This window comes from Tetrao urogallus, assembly GCF_951394365.1.
Source record: "Tetrao urogallus genome assembly, chromosome: 5".
Taxonomy (NCBI): Eukaryota; Metazoa; Chordata; class Aves; order Galliformes; family Phasianidae; genus Tetrao; species Tetrao urogallus.
Window position 1 is genome coordinate 18,017,186 of NC_136818.1, and position 19,076 is coordinate 18,036,261.

A 19,076-nucleotide genomic window follows, 5' to 3' on the forward strand; every position below is an offset into this window, starting at 1 on the left:
GGAAAAAATATGTAAATATACTGTTAATAAAGCTGAATATTTTAATGAATTTTTAAATAATAGTTCATGTCATTTGCAACCTTAAAGTCATACAGCATATTTGTTATTCAGTAGGTCTGAGAAAAGCCTGGAGTGTTTCTATTTGTTAGCTAAGGCTGCCTTCAGCGTACGGCTATTTCCTGTTCTGGTTGGCAGCACCAACTGGCTGCAGCCCTCAGTTCCTCAGCATTCTCATGGATATGATCTACATCAATATAGGTGCTTATGGAGGCAGTTCACATTCAGTGCACTGCAGTTCTGCCTTTCCTGTTCTGAAATTTGTTCATCTTTTCACATCCTTTGAAGTCTTGTTATACCCACTAATGCTGACCTAGAACAAGCAGTGCGAGCACACAACACCTCAGAAATGGGTGGCTGCCAAACGGGGACCCTACGTGCAGCGCAGCGCTGGGCCGGTACTGCAGCAGTGTGTGGGGAGCAAAGTCCACAGAAAGGTGAGTAAAGCGTCACCTCACCTTGGCACGTCCCAGTACTGGAAATGGTAACTCAATACTCTGAAAAGTAATGTTTTAAAGTTTTTGATAAGCGTTTAATATTTCTAGAGAAGCTTGTACATTTCAAAACAAATGGATGCAAATAAACACGGTGCTGATTGTAAACAAATGTACACATTTTGCACTGCAAAACAAACCACTTAAATATACAGTCCTCAGCTGCAGTTAAATATCGAAGGTATGAAGTATCTTTAAAAACAGAAGTATGTAGACAGGCTCTGCAATAAAAGTGTATTTTGGGTGTTCCAAGTACTTGCCTGCCATATTTAAGAATGAAATATAGTTACACGATTCTAGCATTTGAACCTGGATAGTAGAATGTGCTGAATAGGTTTAGTCCATTGCAATTTGAATGTCAGAATATTTTAAGTAGATTTCTGTGCCGTATTACGTTTGTAAAGTAGGATCAGTAAATACAAGACAGCTTTAGTTCATCTATTCAGATACTGTGGCTTACAGTATTTAATGCTTGGTTGTTAGAAATGTAATAGTGGCAGACGGGTAAGAAGTTAGGGCAACCCAGGCTGAGATCCTTAAACCTCTGTTTTCACCGAAGGTATAAATCATTTAGGATCTTCCATTGCAGTATTTATAAATTTATATGCAATTCAAATTAGCAAGGTTTCAAAATTAAAACTGCTAGAGAGGAAGGGGTTGTGCTGACTCACAAGCTTGACTGTTATTAAAATAAACATAGTCCAGAAAGTGCTGGAAAACTACCTGCAACATCATTTCTGTGAAAGACCTAGAGGAAAGCTTGTAAGGAATCATGTTTCCTATCAGGGAATACCAGAGAATACACTTGGTTAGAGTCACACTTGTTAAATACTATAGCAAAAAAAGCCAGTGCCACTTACTTGGGTTTTCTGGAAGACTACAGGCCAGGAAAAAATCCAGCACTTAATTCAGTGAAGTGCAGTGGTGTTACCATTAAGGTTGAGGCTGCTTAAAGCTCTGTCTTTTCTGAATCAGCTGAAAAGGCATCCAGATAAGGTGTCTTTCTCAAAGAAAATGGATTCAGATAAAACTGTCAGTTCACCCTGATACCTTTACTAATGTCAGTGTAGGACATCTTCATATCCCCCAAACAGTTAAAAGACAATTCTTAATATCCCTGGCTACTATCCTGGAAAATAAGCTGAGGCTGTTGTCACTGCGGCTGGTGGCGATGGCTGGACTTTGGGTAAGTAGGGTTTCAAGTACTCTGCAGAAGAGCAGAAACACAACAGTGTTCATAAAGGGTAACAATAGTTATGGTTCTAAGTATCTCAAATAAGGTCTTGTTTAACTATTTCCAAACATACCTGAGTTAAGTGTGTTTTGACTAAGCCCTCGTAAAGGAATGCTGTCTTCTTTTTTCTTGAAATACTTGGATTCCAGCCCCAAGTTATTGCCACTGAAATAAAACAAAACGTAGTTAACAGCAAATGAGCAGCAATGGTGGATAGAGGCTCATTCAACAAAAAACTGAAGTAGAACTAGAGTTTTTATGAACTTTATCATTCAGCTGTTAACTATGACTGAGCAAATGAGAACCATCTGCAGCTAGCGGTCTGACTATCAGCTGGTAGCCACAGGCTTGTTACCAGAAGGGACAGACTGATGCAGGACCTCCTCCTGTAAAGCAAGTCTTCATTTGTTGTGTACGAACCAAGCTTAGTGAGCAGGAAGTTGACTACAACTCGAATTCATAAACATGGGAGTGACAAAAAGCAGCTCAAAGAAAGAGCTTGGTATTGGGAGTGTTTTTACAATTCCAGATACCCACACAAGACAAAGGGCGCTATAAAAGAGGGAAAAAGCAGCTAGAAATGTAATGGATGATACTTACTTTTCCTTATTTGCTGGATGGCCAGTTGCTGCAGTCACTGCCTGAACATCTGAATGCTGATCTATTTTTGAGACCTGTGAGTTAAATTGGATCTGCAGAAACAAAGGAATTGCAGGTTACATAGAGCTACTCCAGACACGATGGTGCAGCAGCAGCTGGTATTCAGAGAAGGCTTTGTGAGGATTCAGTTCTCCTTACCTTGAACAGCACTGCAGGACAGAAAAGCATGCTGACTAGTAATCGTACTTTCCCCTATTAAGCAGGGCTGGGATATACAGTAAGTATTAATGCATTCTGAGAAAGATTCAGAAGCAGCAGCTTTGATGCTTTTAAGCTGTTACATTCTCAGTCAGAGAAGCCCAAATGCCTACCTTTGGGACTGGGCAGTGGGGGCTGGTGTTTTTGTTACGCGCTGGTTCTGCCAGCTTCTGGAAGGTGTAGAAGGGAGAAATGGGATGAGTGATTCCTGAGCTGGGAAAGGAAGGTCGGTCAAGCTGTGGAGAAAGAATGCATTAGTAAGAGAAGTAAAATATATCTGTAAAGGAGAAGAACAATGACTGGAATGCATTTGCTGAACAGTAGCCACATCGGCAAAGTTAACACTTAAACCAGGTTACTCTTTCTAATGAGAGGGAAAACAAACCTTTTCCAAGAGTCTGTTCTTAAGGAAAACGGTAGCTTTTTAAAACTTGTAATATATTTACTATTTTAACTTATGCTGCTATTTTAGCTTATGCTAAAAGAAGTCATATTTAATATATTAACCAATTAGAAGGCATGTATCTGTAAGTCAGACTTTGCTTGAATATACCCTTCCATTACTAAGAAACTCATTAGTTGCTAACAGACAGACATTGTACACACAGGGACAAAACAGTACAGGAAGCAATAAGCTATCTTTGTTCTTAACAAAAATAGTCAGAGGTGTTTTTTTTTTAATTTTGTATTTTCACATTTGTAAATCTCCCTAATAATCCAATCCAAAATCCAAAATAATCCAAACCTAAAATTCACTAATGATTTTTGTATGGATTTCAAAGCATGCACAACACAAACACTGAGGGTTTGTTTTGTTTTCATCCCACCTTTACATTCTCAAAGCTAGCTGTAGCATTGCTAGATGAATTTTAAGAAGTAAGAGCTTCAAAAATAACCCCTAGGGCCAGCACCTCCGCAAGCACTCCAGGGACCATTGATGTCATAACAGCAAAACAAACTGCCAATACCGAATTAAAAGAAAAAAGGCTTTTTCTAGGCCATGCATTTGAAGAAATGAGGAGTGTTATCCGCACTCGTATCTTACCATGCCGTGAGGTGACAGGGCACTCCTAATGCCACCGTGCGTGCTGCTGGGAGTCTCCATCTTCTTCACCATCTGAACTTCATTCAGCTGTTTGTTTAGCCACGTAATTACTAAAGAGATGCAAAAAAGGTCAAGCCCTTCCTCACAGAAAAGCAACAGTGTGAGGGAAGTGCGACTGTTCGCAACAAAGCAAGCAGACATCTCAGTAAAGTCGCCTTCCATTACTTGTCAGTAGCAGCTTAATCATCATATCATTTTACAGATTAAAATACTATCAACATACCGTTTTCATTGGTTTTCAATAACTGCTTACTTTCTTCCAGTTTCTGTATTGTAGTTTCCAGCTGTTCTTGTAACTTGCAAACCTGCAATATCACCATGCTAATTATAAAACCATCAATAAGTGTAGCACTCATTAAAAACTCAAGAAAAATTATCATATAAATAAGAAGTGAAGGATCAGAGAAGTTCTAGAGTTACTTAAAGAAGTTAGAACTCAATTTTATGCAGAATCAGTATGATAGCTCTTCTGAAATAAACTGTTTGTAGCTGGACTTAGGACAAGACTGCAACCGGAAACCTTTCTGACCTTCATTTTGCCATGTTTAAATAAGGAATGGGCCCTAAGCAGGGGAGAAATTCACTCTGTTACTGTTCTGGCCTCCATCACAAACTTTTCCCATGAATATACCTTCTGAAGCCTATCAGTCCATTTGATACGTTGCTTTGTACCCCCAACAACAGGATTTTAATTTTCTTGCATGTGGATGAATCTCTCTCGCAAGTCAGTTTAACATGAAAAAAATGAAATGTTGATTATGCACTTAAACATTAAGTGCATAAGAGTAAATTCTTATGTAAAAAAAAAAATTAAGACCTCATTGCTGTTAACAAATATTGTAAGGGTTTTAAACACACCGACTAACTGCCCTACATACAGTAACACGTGCAGGATGCAGGTTAACCCATCGCAGTACCTCCTCCTCTTTCATTCGAAGAGATTGTCCAGCCTCCTGCAGTTCTCTCTGTTCTTTCTGAAGTCTCTCTTCTTTTTCTGCTAATAGTTTCTCTTGTTGAATTGTTACTGTATTTTTCAATTTTAATTTACTCATTAGGGTTTTCAAATCTCCTTGCAACTTCTTGATAATTTCATTAGCCTACAAAAAAAAGAGTATTTTCAAAGTAATTCCTGAAAGCGCAAGACAAAGCAAATGAATGGCAGTTCCAACAAACCTTAAGAAGTTCAGCTGACAGTGACTTAATTGTTGTCTCAAGCTTTTCAATATGACTTCGTTTTTTGTCTGTATTCTCCTCCAGTATCGCCTACAAAAGAATTATAAATGTTTTGTAACGATATAAATTCCATATGGATTATGGAATATACACCACTTAGAACTGTAAGTAGAACCTCAGCAACTCTTTTACAATCAGTCCATGATTTTTAGTTAAATTACAGAGGTCTCTCAATTCACCCACTTTTACAAGCAGTACCACAAAATATTGCAACAGGAGCCGCCTTCATCAAACTGAATCCAGTAGACTTTGGATGCCATAATTCAGCATCTTTAACAACATTTGTAAGCTTCCTTGCTGCACCAGTAGTCTGGTTATCCAGAAACCTTGAGAGACCTCAGTTAACAAGGTTCTACAGAGCTTTAGAAATAACGATTCTGAAACTCGAACCTTTTGTTCTTGTGTTGCATCCAGCACTTCTTTTGTTCTAATAACCAGTTGATCTTTGTCTTTGATCTCTTGCTCCAGAACAGCAACCCGGGTCTGTAGCTGGTTAATGAGTTTCTCCTTTTCGTGACATTCAGCATCCAGAGTGCTGTTCTCTCGACGCAGTGACACCACCTCCTGCTTGGCTCTTTGACATTCCTAGAACGTTGGGAAGGAATTGGTTAACATTCTTCGGAAAAAAAAAATAAGCCGAAAGCAGATCTAAAAAGATATCTATAAATTATAGTTAGCATAAAGTAGAAAAAAGTCACAATATTTTCTATTCCAAGCAGAGGCAGGCAGCCTCACTGCTCTCAAAATCATCATCTTGGTGAGGGAAATTAATAAGCCATACATCTTCAACTCCAGAGAGCTTTGCTTTCAGTTCTCTGACCGCAGAGTCTCCTTTGTATCTCCTTTCTGTTAGATCTTTATTGATGACCTCAAGTTCCGAGAGTCTGTTCTGCAATTGTTGAATACTCCTCTGGTGCAAACTTTCCAATTCCTTTTTCTGTTGTTCGTGCTGTTGTTGGTACTGAGTTTGTGCCTAGAATGAGAACGGTCATTCAGTGAAACTGAAGATTAAGCTGAGAAACTGCTCACATCAGCATACTGTGAATTCTTTTCCACTGTCATACCTGGAGAGCTCTTTCCTTCTCAGCTGTCAGCTCTTGTGTGTGTTTGCTTGTCAGAGCAGCAGTGTAAGATGTCCACTCATTTTTCAGTTTGTCCAGTTCTCGGCTCTTCTCTGACAAGCTCTGTTCAAGTTCAACAACCATTCAGAATTTTAGAAAAAGTGTCATAGATTTTAAGAATGCAGCCTTTCATTTCATTTTCATTACAGTAACCTTCATTTCCAGTTCTATTTTCTTCCAACTTAGGAGCGATAAAACAATCTGCTGCTGTTCCTAGCGCTGTATCTTGTAGAAGTTTTAAACAAACTGCTCTCGTAGGGAGGGAGAAAAAACCCCAAGGTCATCAGAATTCTCTTTTCCTCTTCAATTTGTAATTCTCCCTTCCAATTCAGCCATCTAGTAGCCCCAGTTGCACAGAAACTGTAAAGATGAGGTAAGTATTTCATTACACAAAAAATCTCCACGATAGGAGTTTTAATGGAATTTTTTTCCTGTGTCACGTTGGTCAAAAAGCCACCTTTGTACTTGTGCAGTCTGACCCACAGCTATCATCATCCTTTCAAAGCATAAATGCGAAACCACCACTGAGCTGACTATGAAAAAACAAATCAAAAAGCAGAGCAGCATATTCTGCAAGCCTTCTGATTTAGTTATGTTTCACAATTTTTGCAAATCTAAGGATTTCCACCCATTCACGGAATACACAGACAGTTAAAATGTACATTACCTGTTGAGTGTAGCTCAGTTGTCTGGTAGAATCCTCTTCAGTTTTCCTAAGCTTTTCTTCCAATGTCATTTTGTCCTCCTATGTAAAAATCGATATCAAGACTAAATCTTAGATGCCAAAATATCAGTATTCAGCTTCCACTTTATCATCACACAGTGGGTATGTAGCTGCTTAGACACAGTATTTGTGGAAAAAGCATCTTATGAAACAAACTTTGTACTGAATTAGCCATAAGATGTACATTCAAGAGAAAAAGGCAAGGAAAATATCCTGCATTATGCTTTCAATCCCTCTATAAGGGAACAGAATCTTATAAAGACTTGTTTACAAAGCAGTTCTATTAGTAATAGATAAGTGAAATACTGAGAATGTAATTGGTTAAGATGGCTTGTTAGGTGGCTATCAACATCACAGCGCAGTGAACCAGGCTACGAAAGACGACAGTTACAGTAGGAGATCACTGATTTTGTGTTCAGACGTAGCACGCTGTCAGCTGCACCAACACTGTGAGTTGCTGCTCAGAGCCAGTAGCCCTCTGAAGTCCATGGAGCCTCAGAATGACGCGCACACACCTGTGATTTCCTACACTCAGCTGCGAAGAGGCAGAAAGCTCACAGGGTGGCACTTCGGCCGTTGATCTGACAATCAGCACAAGATGATGAAGCATTCAACAGCTGAACAGCACACATGTCTGTAAAACACCTGATTTTCTGCCAGTTTAACTTACAGCACTTGGTTGAGTGCATATGTAAGATTTTCATTGCTAGAGTGAAATGAACAATTTAATTTGATAACAGGCAGCCAAATAAGTGCATGCAGTGACATACATGAACTGAGTTAAAAAAAAAACAAACCGAACTACACAGTTCTGTGCATACTTTTGAAGTAATAAGACTGAAAAAAATATGAAAAACCATTCCTATGTACACATAGCATCAAGGCCTTGTTGCAGCCACGGCAATCTTCACTTTACCTTCAGGCACTTCAAGCAGCTGGCTAAAAATTTCTTTATTTCTGCATCATTTCCTGGTAGGAATTTTAGCGAGAGGTGGGTAAGATGTTTGAAAGGGTTGGTCTCCACTACATTTAAAGAGACAGGTGTGTGATCTAGAACAGATGCTGAAGAAACTAACTGCAGCAAAAACCTGGGGGAAAACAAAAATAACCCAACATGTAACATTTTTGTTACTGAAGCTGTAGATACTACAAGCTGTTTTCAAATAAAATACATTGTTATACATACAATAAAAGGCTGTTGTGTTTGTTTTGAAAAGGACAAAGACATTTAATTCCTATAAATAATTACCAACTGGAATGCTTGTATATTTTATCAAGAGATGGAAAAAAAAAAAAAAAAAGAGTATTGAGCTTCTGAAAACTTTCAGAAGCCCCTCTTACACTCTCTCCCAAACCAGATCAGGCCTTTCCCAAAGGAAAACAGGCCCCTCACTTTCAGGTATCCTATCAGCCAGTTAAGTTCACACTGCACAGCACTGCAGGAGCTGCTGTAACTACTGGAGCCACGTGTGCTGCACTGCACTTCCTCAGCACCCGCACGCCAAACCACATACACAAAGCCCACTACACACAGGAGTGCACCTCAGGTCTGCCCCCTCCCTTTTTATATCTGAACACTGAAATGAAAGCAAGAGAAAGTTCTTGTCAGAATGCCTTGTTACTCTGCTCCCCTGCGAAAGAGAACAATCTGTTTGTACTCCTGTCCATTACTGTCCAACACTTCCCAGCACACCAGTGCTGCGTCCCTGCACGTCTGCTAAGGAGGTGATCATCAGGCAGCAACACCACTGCTGAGACTTCTTAACATTCAGGCTCTGTCAGCAGCACCCAACCAACTGATGCTTCAGGGAAAGGTTACATTATATCCCTGTTCCACTGACAAATATGATAAACTCAAAACACGTGCACAGAGTAATATGGTACTCTTATTACCCACCTGGGGATATCTTTGTTCTGTTCTTGAATGCATTGTTGAAGCAGATCTATAAACTTCTGTGGGAAAGCAGAGAAATCCACCAAGAGACCTTGCTGGGATTTTAAACTACATAAACGGATTAGGGAAAAAATATTAGCAATATATCCAAATGTAATTTCTTTCCTAAAAATAGAATATTTTGTTTACACAAGTAGATTGAACCAATTCTGATCATGTCATAAATGTCTGACGTGTTATTTTCAATCCTGATCACTGAAGAAGTGCAATCCCATCCTCTGCTCATTATTATCCAAGATATTTTTAGCTTCAAGAATTCTTGCAAATGCGCTGCACAGAGGAAAGTTATAACAAGTGTTCCTTCAGCTGCACGTCCTCCTTAAGCACAGGGGCACACAGGGCACCAAAGGACAATGCTTCCCAGATGAGGGGATGCTCAGCTGCTACAGACACCACCTGCCCACTTGCCCGCTTAATTGTGCACCTTCACCACAGATGCAATGAACTCAAAGACTTGCAAGAGTGCATGCAGAAGCCGTACCTTGTGAAACAACTGAATAATGATATGATGAATTCTGCTCATGTGTCTATAAAAACAACTTTTACTTGGAGCCTCACACTGATCACATGCATATATGGTGTGCTATTTTTATAAAGGAAAAAGGACCTCAACTGTTTGCATGTGGTGCCCAACTAGAATGCAAATAAATTAATAAATAAATAAATAGATCCAGAAGACAAGGCCTCAAGTCTGTACATCTGTGTTTATGCAAGCATACTTTCCCCTTGGAATATGTTCTTCAGAGAGCACACAAACATAACAATCTCTAAGCAGCAGCTGGGTACACAGAAGAGGCAGGGAGCGAGATGGGCCACGGCTCCGCAGCCGCGCAGGGAGCTGCGTGTCCGGTTCTGACACATCCGCACCACGCTGAGCCGCTCACTGCCCTGCACTGTGCTGTTCCACAAGCAGGAGAGAGCAGCACTGCCAAAATACAGGCAGCAATCCACAAGTGAGAAATGCTAGAAATCAAATTCTAAGACAAATCTTTACATGCTGAAAGCTTTATTTCATTCTTTATGACCATTTTTAAGCACTCACAAACATTACAACTTCACCTGCCTTTGAAAATCTTCCTCAGATATGACAAGGTTATAAAGGAAAAAAGGATCAGCATCATCAGTCAGTCTCACAGCCAAATCCTGAAAAGAGAGTGAAATACGATGTCAAACTCCACACACCACTCCGTCTGTTCAAATATTGTAAAGCAGTATTGCACACAGCCTGCTTACTATTACTTTTTAACCAAAAGTAAGATAAGAATTGTGACAACTAATTTAGGAGAAAGCATCAACATTTAACATGATCTCCATTTCAAATAATACTGTGGGGAAAAAGCAGGAAACAACTCAGGAAAACTGCTTCTCACAAAAACAACGCAAAAATCATTCAACTTTCAGCAGCAATATTTCAAAATCCTACGTGTCTTCTTATTTTACGTAAAGAAAATTATTTGCAAATTATTTGCAGTTTTTCCTCCCGTCATTAATGAGTGTGCAGATCCCATTTGTGAGCGAGCAGTTGATCACAAACACAATCACTCCCATAACTGCCAGCTTGTTAGCTCACACTGCTCCTAGCAATTAGAGACAACACCTTCTGAGCAGCCCATCTGTTTGAATACAGAGCTTAGCAAAGCAAACAAAATTGGTACCACTAGAATCTGGCGCACTCATGGGGAACACTGCAGCATTATGCTGCTTAACTTTTAAAAATGAACTCATCTGTTCACTGGAAATCTACACAGCATTTTGGAAGAGCTGCCTTCTCTGTCAACATTAGCCTTTCATTACAAAGCTGGGGCCATAAAAAACACCAGGTACAACCAGTACCTGCCAGGTGCTCAAACCTACGTGAAGAATTTAATACGCCCCAACAGAGAGAAAGTCAAACAAACAGAAAACTGACCAGCTCCTCCAACGGAGCTGCACTGTGACCATCACTCACACACAGAACAGAAATACATTTCAGTAATTCCGGTACTGCTAACAATAACAGAGCTCTTGGAACTTTAAAAACAAACTCAGCAATTACAGGTGAGCTGGCAGCTAGAACTGCTGATGGCACACAACCATTTGGACAGGCTGCTGGGAAGGATAAGAACTCTGCTTGGCTTCACGTGCCAAGAACTGATCCGAGCACAGGGCATTATCTCTTAGTGTTGCTGTGTGCAAGAGGCTGTCAAGGCTCCTGCTCGTACAAGCTGAGACACGGCACAGAGCTCTTAGCTGAACAGTTTCTTCACAGCATTACCACTGCTGCAATTAGCAAAAGCTTTAACAAATAACAATAAATTGCTGCACTCACACACCAGCCTTCATTAACTCTACCATCAACTAATGACCGCTCGTAAACATCCTGATAGGTAGAAATACAGTTGAAGTGACAAATCAGACATAAAACAGATTTTATAATCCTCAAGAGTAATCTTATTGCTGACTTCCTAAGACTGTGTTAATTATTATTTATTATTTCTTTCCTGCCCCACTGGATTAATTCCAAGCATTCAAGGACAGCAGCACACACAGTGATACAAAACAAGATGCTGCACCCACACAGCAGTTGTCATTCTCATTAGTCAAGGAGAGGTCTCTGCAAGGATTGCTGGTGCCCTACACCCCAAAATAAGAGCCAGGGCCAGACGTGCCCTTAAGCTCCTCCAAAGGTCCCCACGTGCTTCTAATCTTACAGTTTCTGAAGAACAGAACTCAAACGACAAACAGACCAACATCTTATTCTGCTTTCCCTTTGCCTATTTGTCCCACCATATAAAGCGATACAGATAAAACAATGCAAAACACAAATACAACTAATCCACAAACCTTTTTATGAACAGGGCTAGAAATTGACAGCAGCTCAATATTCACTCGAACATTTAATCTCCTGCGTACAAAAAGGTGCAACTCGTTAATAAACCAAGGAAATGGTCTTCAAAAGACGAGTACACAGCTAGGCTGCAGGAATCGGGAGGCATTCAGACATTTTGGCAGAAACGTCAAGAACTGAGGACTGCCTCTGAGCTGCCCGGGAGTTACCAGCACAGCTCCTCAGTCAGCTCAGGGCTTTTCGGTTTTGTTTGCAGCTTTGTTGCTCGTTACCCATAAACTTCAAGCAGCAGTGCAGAAGCTTTGAACCTTTTTTCCAAAACCGGCAATTCTGCAAAATCCTGCCTACATTTACCGCCGCTCGCAGAAGCGCAGCACGGCCGTTGAAGCCCCGATTCCTCGCCGTCGCGCAGCTCCCGCAGCTCAGCGCTTCAGGCCGGAGCCGCTCCGATCCCGCACGCACAGCGTGTCGCGGCTAAGACTCACGGCAGGGAAATTCTCTACGTCTCAACGCATTTCACGCAAAGTAACCCGCGCATCCGGCCGCGCGCGGACTGCCGCTCCCTGAGGAGCCCCGAACAACCGCCCGCGGTGCGCAGAAGCGATCCGACCACGGGGTGTCGTGTCCGGCCTTGTCCGAGCGCTGCGGGCAGCACCGGGCGCCGAAACGCTCCCGGAGGCGGCGGGAGCGGCGCCGGCAGAAGGCGGGCGGCCGTGGGGTAACGGCGGCGCCTTGGTGACGCGCTGAACGCCGCCCGGCGGCAGGCCCACGGCTCCGGGCTCGGGCCGCAACCCACGCGGCCCCGCCGCCCCTCAGGCCGTTACTCCTCCGCCCCCAACCCGCTGCCGCTCCGGTCTCTCTAAGAGGCCCGTAAGAGCCGCTCCAACGCCGCGGAACGCCTCCAGGCCCGCTCCCGACGAGTCCTTCCCTTCATCGGCCCCATCGGCGGCCTCGCGGCAGGACCGCGGCCCACGATCCCTAGGACACGACACAGAGCGAGGAGCGAAAAGAGAACTCCTCCAGAAGGGACACGAGAACCTCCCCGCAGCGAGCAGACGACGCCCGGCTACCCCTGGCCCGCCGCTCACCTCTCCTCGCAGCCCTGGCCCCGCGCCTGCACGCACACCTCGCCGTTGAACAGGAGCTCCGCCGCCATCTTGCGCTTTGAGTTTGGCGCTCGGCTCCCGCAGAGGAGGGGCCTCGAGATGGCGCCCGGCAACGCGCGCGGGGTGCGGCGGGAAGGAAATGGCGGAGCGGGAGGCGGCCGGCGGCGGCTCGGGCTCCGGGGCTGGCCCGCTGCCGGGGCGGTGCGCCTTCTTCGTGCAGAGAAAGAGGCGCTTCTGCAAGATGGTCCCGGCGCCCGGGAGACGCTTTTGCGGGGAGCACGGGCAGCAGGAGGTACCGCGTGCCGGGGCGAGGGGAGGGGCAGCCCGGGCACCCGGGTCCCGCACGGACGGACCGCCGGCTCGGGCCTGCGGCGGCGTCGCCGTCAGTTACGGGTTTGGGATCTGCTGGAGCGTTCGGTTCCGGCCGTTTCTCCAGACCCCCCTGAATAGATGGTTTGTGATTCTCAGATGTTCCTCAACAGCTTCTGTACGACAGGAGCACTGAATGCACGCTGACCTGTTGTTTAAAACTTTCTTAACCAGAAAGAAAATGACAGGAAAAGAATTCCGTGCCCTCTTGATCCGAAACAGTAAGTATATGCAGAATATATATATATATTTTTTTAAACATCAGAGATCTCACTACAACTGGTGTGACTTGCTTTTCCTTTCTCTTTGGATTTCAGTACCGTGTATGAAGACCAACTACAAAAACATTTAAAAAAATGTAATTCCAGAGAGAAGCCAAAGCCGGTGAGTGTCTGTCAGTTGTGCTGCCCTGCCCATGACAGCCTTGTGCAGCAGCCCCTGCAGTGCCATAGGGAAGGGAAGGCCCAGCGGTTGCAGGCGCTGCGGTCAGCACAGCATGGCAGGAGAACACTTGTTGATCTGAAATGGAATTTGCTTCTGCTCCCTGTCTGCTGTATCCCCTTCTACTGTAGTCTGGCATAACTTTTGATTCTCTTAGTTATAAATGAAAACGTGGAATGGATTTTTTCACAAAAAAATGTTCTCTGAGTGGTCTCTCGCAGTGGCACAGCTCTCATTTTGCCTTGGAAAAACAAAACTAAAAGGGAGCTGTAGTTGTTTCCTTGCCTCTGGCGCTCTCCTAACCCAGCCCTGCCAGCTTTGTGCAGATTAGCAGTGTCATGGAAAGCTTGGCTGACAGATGCAGGCAGTGCTAAAAGAATGAATAGGATAGGATGCATGTTTCAGCAGCTGTTCCAAAACAACATAATAACTGCTGCAGTTGTAAAGCTGTGGTCACTGTGACCAGCCTAGAAAGCATTAACAGCTTAGTTCTTATTAACATGTTTAATCTTGTAAAAATGTGCTAGAACAGTAACTTCTGCTGGGGACTCAGGATTAGACTTCAGGAAAATAGGTTTTTTTTCCTTTGGAATCCCTTCTTTTGCAGTGGATTCCTGTTGCTGTGTACGGTATGATGAAAGCACTGAAGAAATTAAGTTTTTGCTTCAGAGTAATAAATAGAATCAGATTGGTTTTCTTTGCTTTTTAAAGGTCTACTTTGTTCAAGATATTAATGCAGGTGTAAAAGAAGTAGCAGAAATACCAGCAAATCAAGTGAGTACATTCATTTGTTCTAAAGCTTTTGCCCTACATAGCATACTGCCATTTATGGTATGACTAAAAAACTGGCAAAAAAAAATTCCTGCCTTTGTGTTTTTTCCTTAAAGGTAACTCTCTCTTCCCTATCCAAAGAAGAGCTTGAGAACTTAATTATCAAGTTGAAAAAAGCAAGTAATGGTGAGCTCACCTAATACTAAAAATAATACATTTTGAATAAATGTCTCCTTGTTATTTTTGCTGTTAAATATTTATGAAAAGATGAGATGAACTTGATACTGGACAAATCTGAAGTCATTAAGATGTAGGCAATCCTCTAATATCTACATTTTACTCAGCGGAATAAACTAGGTTGAAGCAAAGATAGAACTTTGATCTTTTGTCCATATAGCTGCTTTCACTTCCTTCTGTGCTTTTTGTTGTTGTTGTTGTTTTCCGCTCAAAAACCACTACAGATAAAAAAATATATATTTCTGTTACAAAGTTACAGTGATAGGCTCCCAAATGGCTATTTTGTTCCTGCCATAATTTGAGCTTGTATCTGAATATGAGTGGCAACATACCTTGAACATGAGTTTTGAAACATACGTGTTGCAAAACCAGAAACACTTCAAACTTATACTGAAAAATTCCGCCTTTGTGTGCAGGTCTGGAACCTGACCTTAAAGAACAAGTACTCTCTCACCAGGCTTTAGAGGGAGCCTTAAATGACCCAAAGAACGGGGACTCTGCTTTCAAACACTTGAAACAACAGGTATGGCTACTGCTATGGATGTCTCTAGAAAGGTGTAACCGTTCTAATGGCTGCATGTGCACAGTGTTAGATACTTTATACAGAGTAAATCTGATGCTTTATAATTCTGTGCTTTTCAAATACTAGTATATATATGTATATAAACCTTTTCAAATACTAGCACATATATATAAAAGAACAGCTGTTTTGCTAGGTGTTAGTAATGGCTAACTGGGCTACTGAAGTAGAATGTGCAGTTCTTCTGAGCTTTCATTTATACATTTTTATATTGACTTAAGATAAATTGGAGTTACTGAGTGGAGTTCTGTGGCAGGGTAATGCTCATTAGCCAGAAATTATAATTCTTTTCCTGTGTGCATACAGGATCTCTTTCCTAATCTGTTCAGGAAAGAGGACTTGAAAAAGTTTTCTGCAGTTTGGTGGAATAATGATTTTTTTTTAATCAGGCATCATCATATATTTGCATGGCTCATAAATAATCTTTTGATATTTGTAGGCTTCTATTTTAGGTAACATGGAAAAATTACATTTGCTTGGTCCAGGAAGATGTTTCGTTGAGTTTGGAGCTGGGCGAGGAAAGCTGTCTCACTGGGTTGATATTGCCTTACAAGATACTGAAAATATTCAATTTTTGCTTGTAGAAAGGGCAACTACCAGATTCAAGGTAAAAGAGGATATTGTCACATTAGCAGAGTATAATTTTTAAACAGTTGTCATCAAAGCTGTTAACATTTGCTTTGCATCTTTCAAAATAACATGAAGTCTTTAAAACATTTCAAGTTCTACAAGTGTGATTGTGTGCGTTCCATACTTTGCCAATAGTACACTTATTAGAAAAAATTCTTGCTGTCTTAATGTTGGAAATTAACTTCAAAAGTTACTAAAGCTGGTCACTAAGAGCTGCAGCAAAGCTGTAATTATTAGCAGACAGCCCTATTTAATTATCCTGTTTTATTTACACAGGTGGATGGAAAACATAAAAAGAGAGATTCTATATTTGAAAGGCTTCAAGTTGATATTCAGCATTTATGTTTAAGTAAGTTATTTCTTTGACCTTTATACCTCTGAAATAGAGGCTTTATTTTAGAAGTGAATACTGGATATCGAGTCAGTTAGTATGCAGCGTGCTTATGTGTATCAGGTTCTCAGTGGTTGCTTGGACACATCAACAGTGCATATATATAAAAAGTAACAATTTTAATTATTAAGCGAGAACCTGAAATTTTCTGCTTTTTAGAATTATAGGTGGAAAACACCAAAATAAGAAATACGCTGTTGTTTTTTAGAAGTTGCATGTTTATACACCTTAGTTTTACGTGTGCAGAAAGAAATAAGTTGTGTAGTTGCGTGTATCACTGCACAATACTCAAATCACTACTATGCAGTATGTAGGAACAGCTCTCTTCAGGAGCTGCACTGATGTCATGCTCGCACTTCATAGTTAGTATGGGAAGACTGGAGTAGTTAAATGGATAAATTTATCTTAGCTTAAATGCAAAATCCTGCATTTCCAATCCTGCATTTTAATAAAAGGCAAAGTATTTAAATAACCTTTTCTCTGGAGCTAATCTCTCAGCCACAGATAATTCCAGAGTTCTCTGGTATTCATTTTACTGCTGCTTGCTTATTGCTGCTTGGGAAGAAAATAGTGTTGCTTCCTAACAGCATTAAAATATATTCTTTGCTTTTTGCCAGGGCTGAGATGTTAAAGAATAACCTAACCATATGCTTCTCAGACACAGAATCTGCTGCTTTTCATTTAAAAATAGTATCTTTTTAGTAGCTTATAACTCTATGTACAAACCACTGCATTTTTAGTACTGGTAAACATTTATTTGTTAAATGTGCTGAAATAAAATTATCCAGAACAAGTATTTGCCCAACTAACGTAATACAGGTCATTGTGCGTTTCGTTTTGTTTATTTTTCAGATAAGGTGCCTATTTTAGAGAAGAAAAAACTACCAGTGGTAGGAATTGGGAAACATTTGTGTGGTGCTGCCACAGGTATGCATGATATGTGTTAACCACAGGACAACAGGATATTAAGCCCTGCATCCCGAAGGGAATGATCTTCCAAATAGTTACGCTTTTCTCTCCCTGTAACTACTTGTTGGTGAATACAGAAATTCTATAATAAATATGTTAGCTATAATAGAACAGAAAAATGGATAATAGTAGACAAGTTTTACTTTAGACAGAAGCAAAACCTTTCTAGTTTGTTATGGAGTAGACCAAAGGATAGTGTGGGGCATGGGTCATGTATTTGTCAGTGGTTGAGAGTATGTTCTTTTTTGCACCATCATCTCTACCCTAGCGTATTTTTCTTTCTTAATGTATATTGGCTCTGTCTGAATGCATATCTCAAGCGAACAATAAGAACTTTTCTTTCTGTCCTAATAATTTTAAACCATTACACTTTTCCTAATGTTACATGCTTAACTAAGTTGAGAAAGACCTCTCATGTATAAAGCTTATGTAGGTATCGTTGCAAAGATGACACAGTTAAACATTTAAGAAGTATATGTATTATTAAGAAGCATAAACATTTGGACATTAAGAAGCATAGTTATTAAAGAGAGTGTGTCCTGGATGTGAAACTTTTAGAGCAATATTTGCATGCTTTCTAAGGAAGGATAAGTATGCCAGTCTGGTAATCAAAATATTTCAGCTTGATTGGGGTAGAAGAAAGACTGAAGAGAATAAGAACTTAATAGCTGTACAGAACTCATAATATTCATTTATCATATAAAGTTTTCATCCTTTCACAGTATGCCGCTTATTTTTAGCTATCCTCAAAGTTGTTGCTTTTTGGCTTGTGATGCACTTTTGTTCTTTGAGGGAAGCATGTTCCCAGCAGCCATATAGCCTATGTAAGTAAAGGCAAGGTGTACATTCATTGCTCTTATTTTCTGTATCTTTCTCTTTTTTTTTTCTTTTTTTTTTTCTCAGATCTTGCTTTGAGATGTTTGGTAGAAAGTTATGCAACTTGCTGTAATGAAGAAGATGAAGAGCCTGCACCAAAACGTACAAAGAATAAGGCAGAAGGAGCTTCTAACAGTTCAAATGATGATGACAATGAAAGGAACAAAGAAAACTTTAAGCCTGTAGCTGGAATTGTTATTGCGCTGTGTTGCCATCACAAATGTGACTGGACACATTATGTAGGCAGAGAGTTCTTTAGATCAGTAGGACTTGGACCAGTAGAATTTCATTATTTTCAAAGGATGAGTAGCTGGGCCACTTGTGGCATGAGAGGAACCATAACCAAAGCCTCTACAAATGAAGAAAGTGAAGATCACACTACCAACACAGAAGAGCATGACCAAATATACAGTAAAACAGGGACTGGTTCTGATGCTCTACAAGGGTACGTGATTTCTTTTTCTAGCATAAAAACTCTTACAAAAATCAGAATTATGGATATTGGAACATGACATTGGTTTGGGTCTCTGAAATAACTCATTTTACAGAAGCAATAGAATTACTTATTCTATAGAAACATTCTACTTTATAAATAGAATTTTCATGAACGTAAATATTTACATACGCTTGCCTGATTTGAAGTGAAAATATACTGATTTTAGTAGTCTTTCTAAGTTCAACTGCTAATGTTAATTAACAAAATTATTCTCCTAACACATTCTGTTGGTTTTTTTTTTTTTCCCTCTCTGTGAAACTAGGCTCCTTACTGTTGAAGAGCGGAAGGAGATAGGTTCCCTCTGTAAACTTGTGATTGATCACGGACGGATCAGATATTTACAACATCGAGGATACAAGGCTGCACTACAGTACTATACAGATTCCTCTGTGTCCTTGGAGAATGTCCTGTTGACAGCTGTCCCAGAGACAATGACGTGACAAGATGCAGATTTGGAACTGGCAGAAAAACTACAAAATCTATCTGGATTGTATAAAAAGTAGATTTGGTGCTTACAGAAAACCAGTTTTACTCTTTTATCCCAAGAAAAGGTTTTATATTTCCCAGTTTGACTGGAAATTAAAAATATGCAAAGCAGTTCTC

General features: G+C 40.9%; 2 protein-coding genes across 2 annotated transcripts; one reads left to right on the top strand and one right to left on the bottom strand.

Annotated features, from left to right (window-relative positions):
• Positions 1-1,675: 1,675 nt before the first annotated feature.
• Positions 1,676-12,796, bottom strand: SASS6 (SAS-6 centriolar assembly protein; the record flags this gene model as incomplete). The annotated part of the gene is made up of 17 exons (XM_079536123.1): positions 12,696-12,796; positions 11,604-11,664; positions 9,832-9,923; positions 8,724-8,828; positions 7,743-7,914; positions 6,770-6,847; positions 6,046-6,165; positions 5,763-5,954; positions 5,372-5,566; positions 4,922-5,011; positions 4,666-4,845; positions 3,972-4,053; positions 3,689-3,798; positions 2,757-2,879; positions 2,386-2,477; positions 1,859-1,950; positions 1,676-1,758 (listed from the first exon to the last, which is right to left on the bottom strand). The coding sequence occupies exons 1-17, from the start codon at positions 12,761-12,763 to the stop codon at positions 1,676-1,678; spliced, it is 1,935 nt and encodes a 644-aa protein (XP_079392249.1). The 5' UTR covers positions 12,764-12,796.
• Positions 12,797-12,852: 56 nt separating this feature from the next.
• Positions 12,853-18,913, top strand: TRMT13 (tRNA methyltransferase 13 homolog; the record flags this gene model as incomplete). Its single annotated transcript, XM_079535830.1, has 11 exons — positions 12,853-13,005; positions 13,257-13,303; positions 13,400-13,466; positions 14,235-14,297; positions 14,411-14,480; positions 14,948-15,054; positions 15,551-15,718; positions 16,018-16,090; positions 16,985-17,059; positions 18,005-18,422; positions 18,736-18,913. 11 exons carry the CDS (start codon positions 12,853-12,855, stop codon positions 18,911-18,913), a joined length of 1,419 nt encoding a protein of 472 aa, XP_079391956.1.
• Between the last annotated feature and the right edge of the window lie 163 nt (positions 18,914-19,076).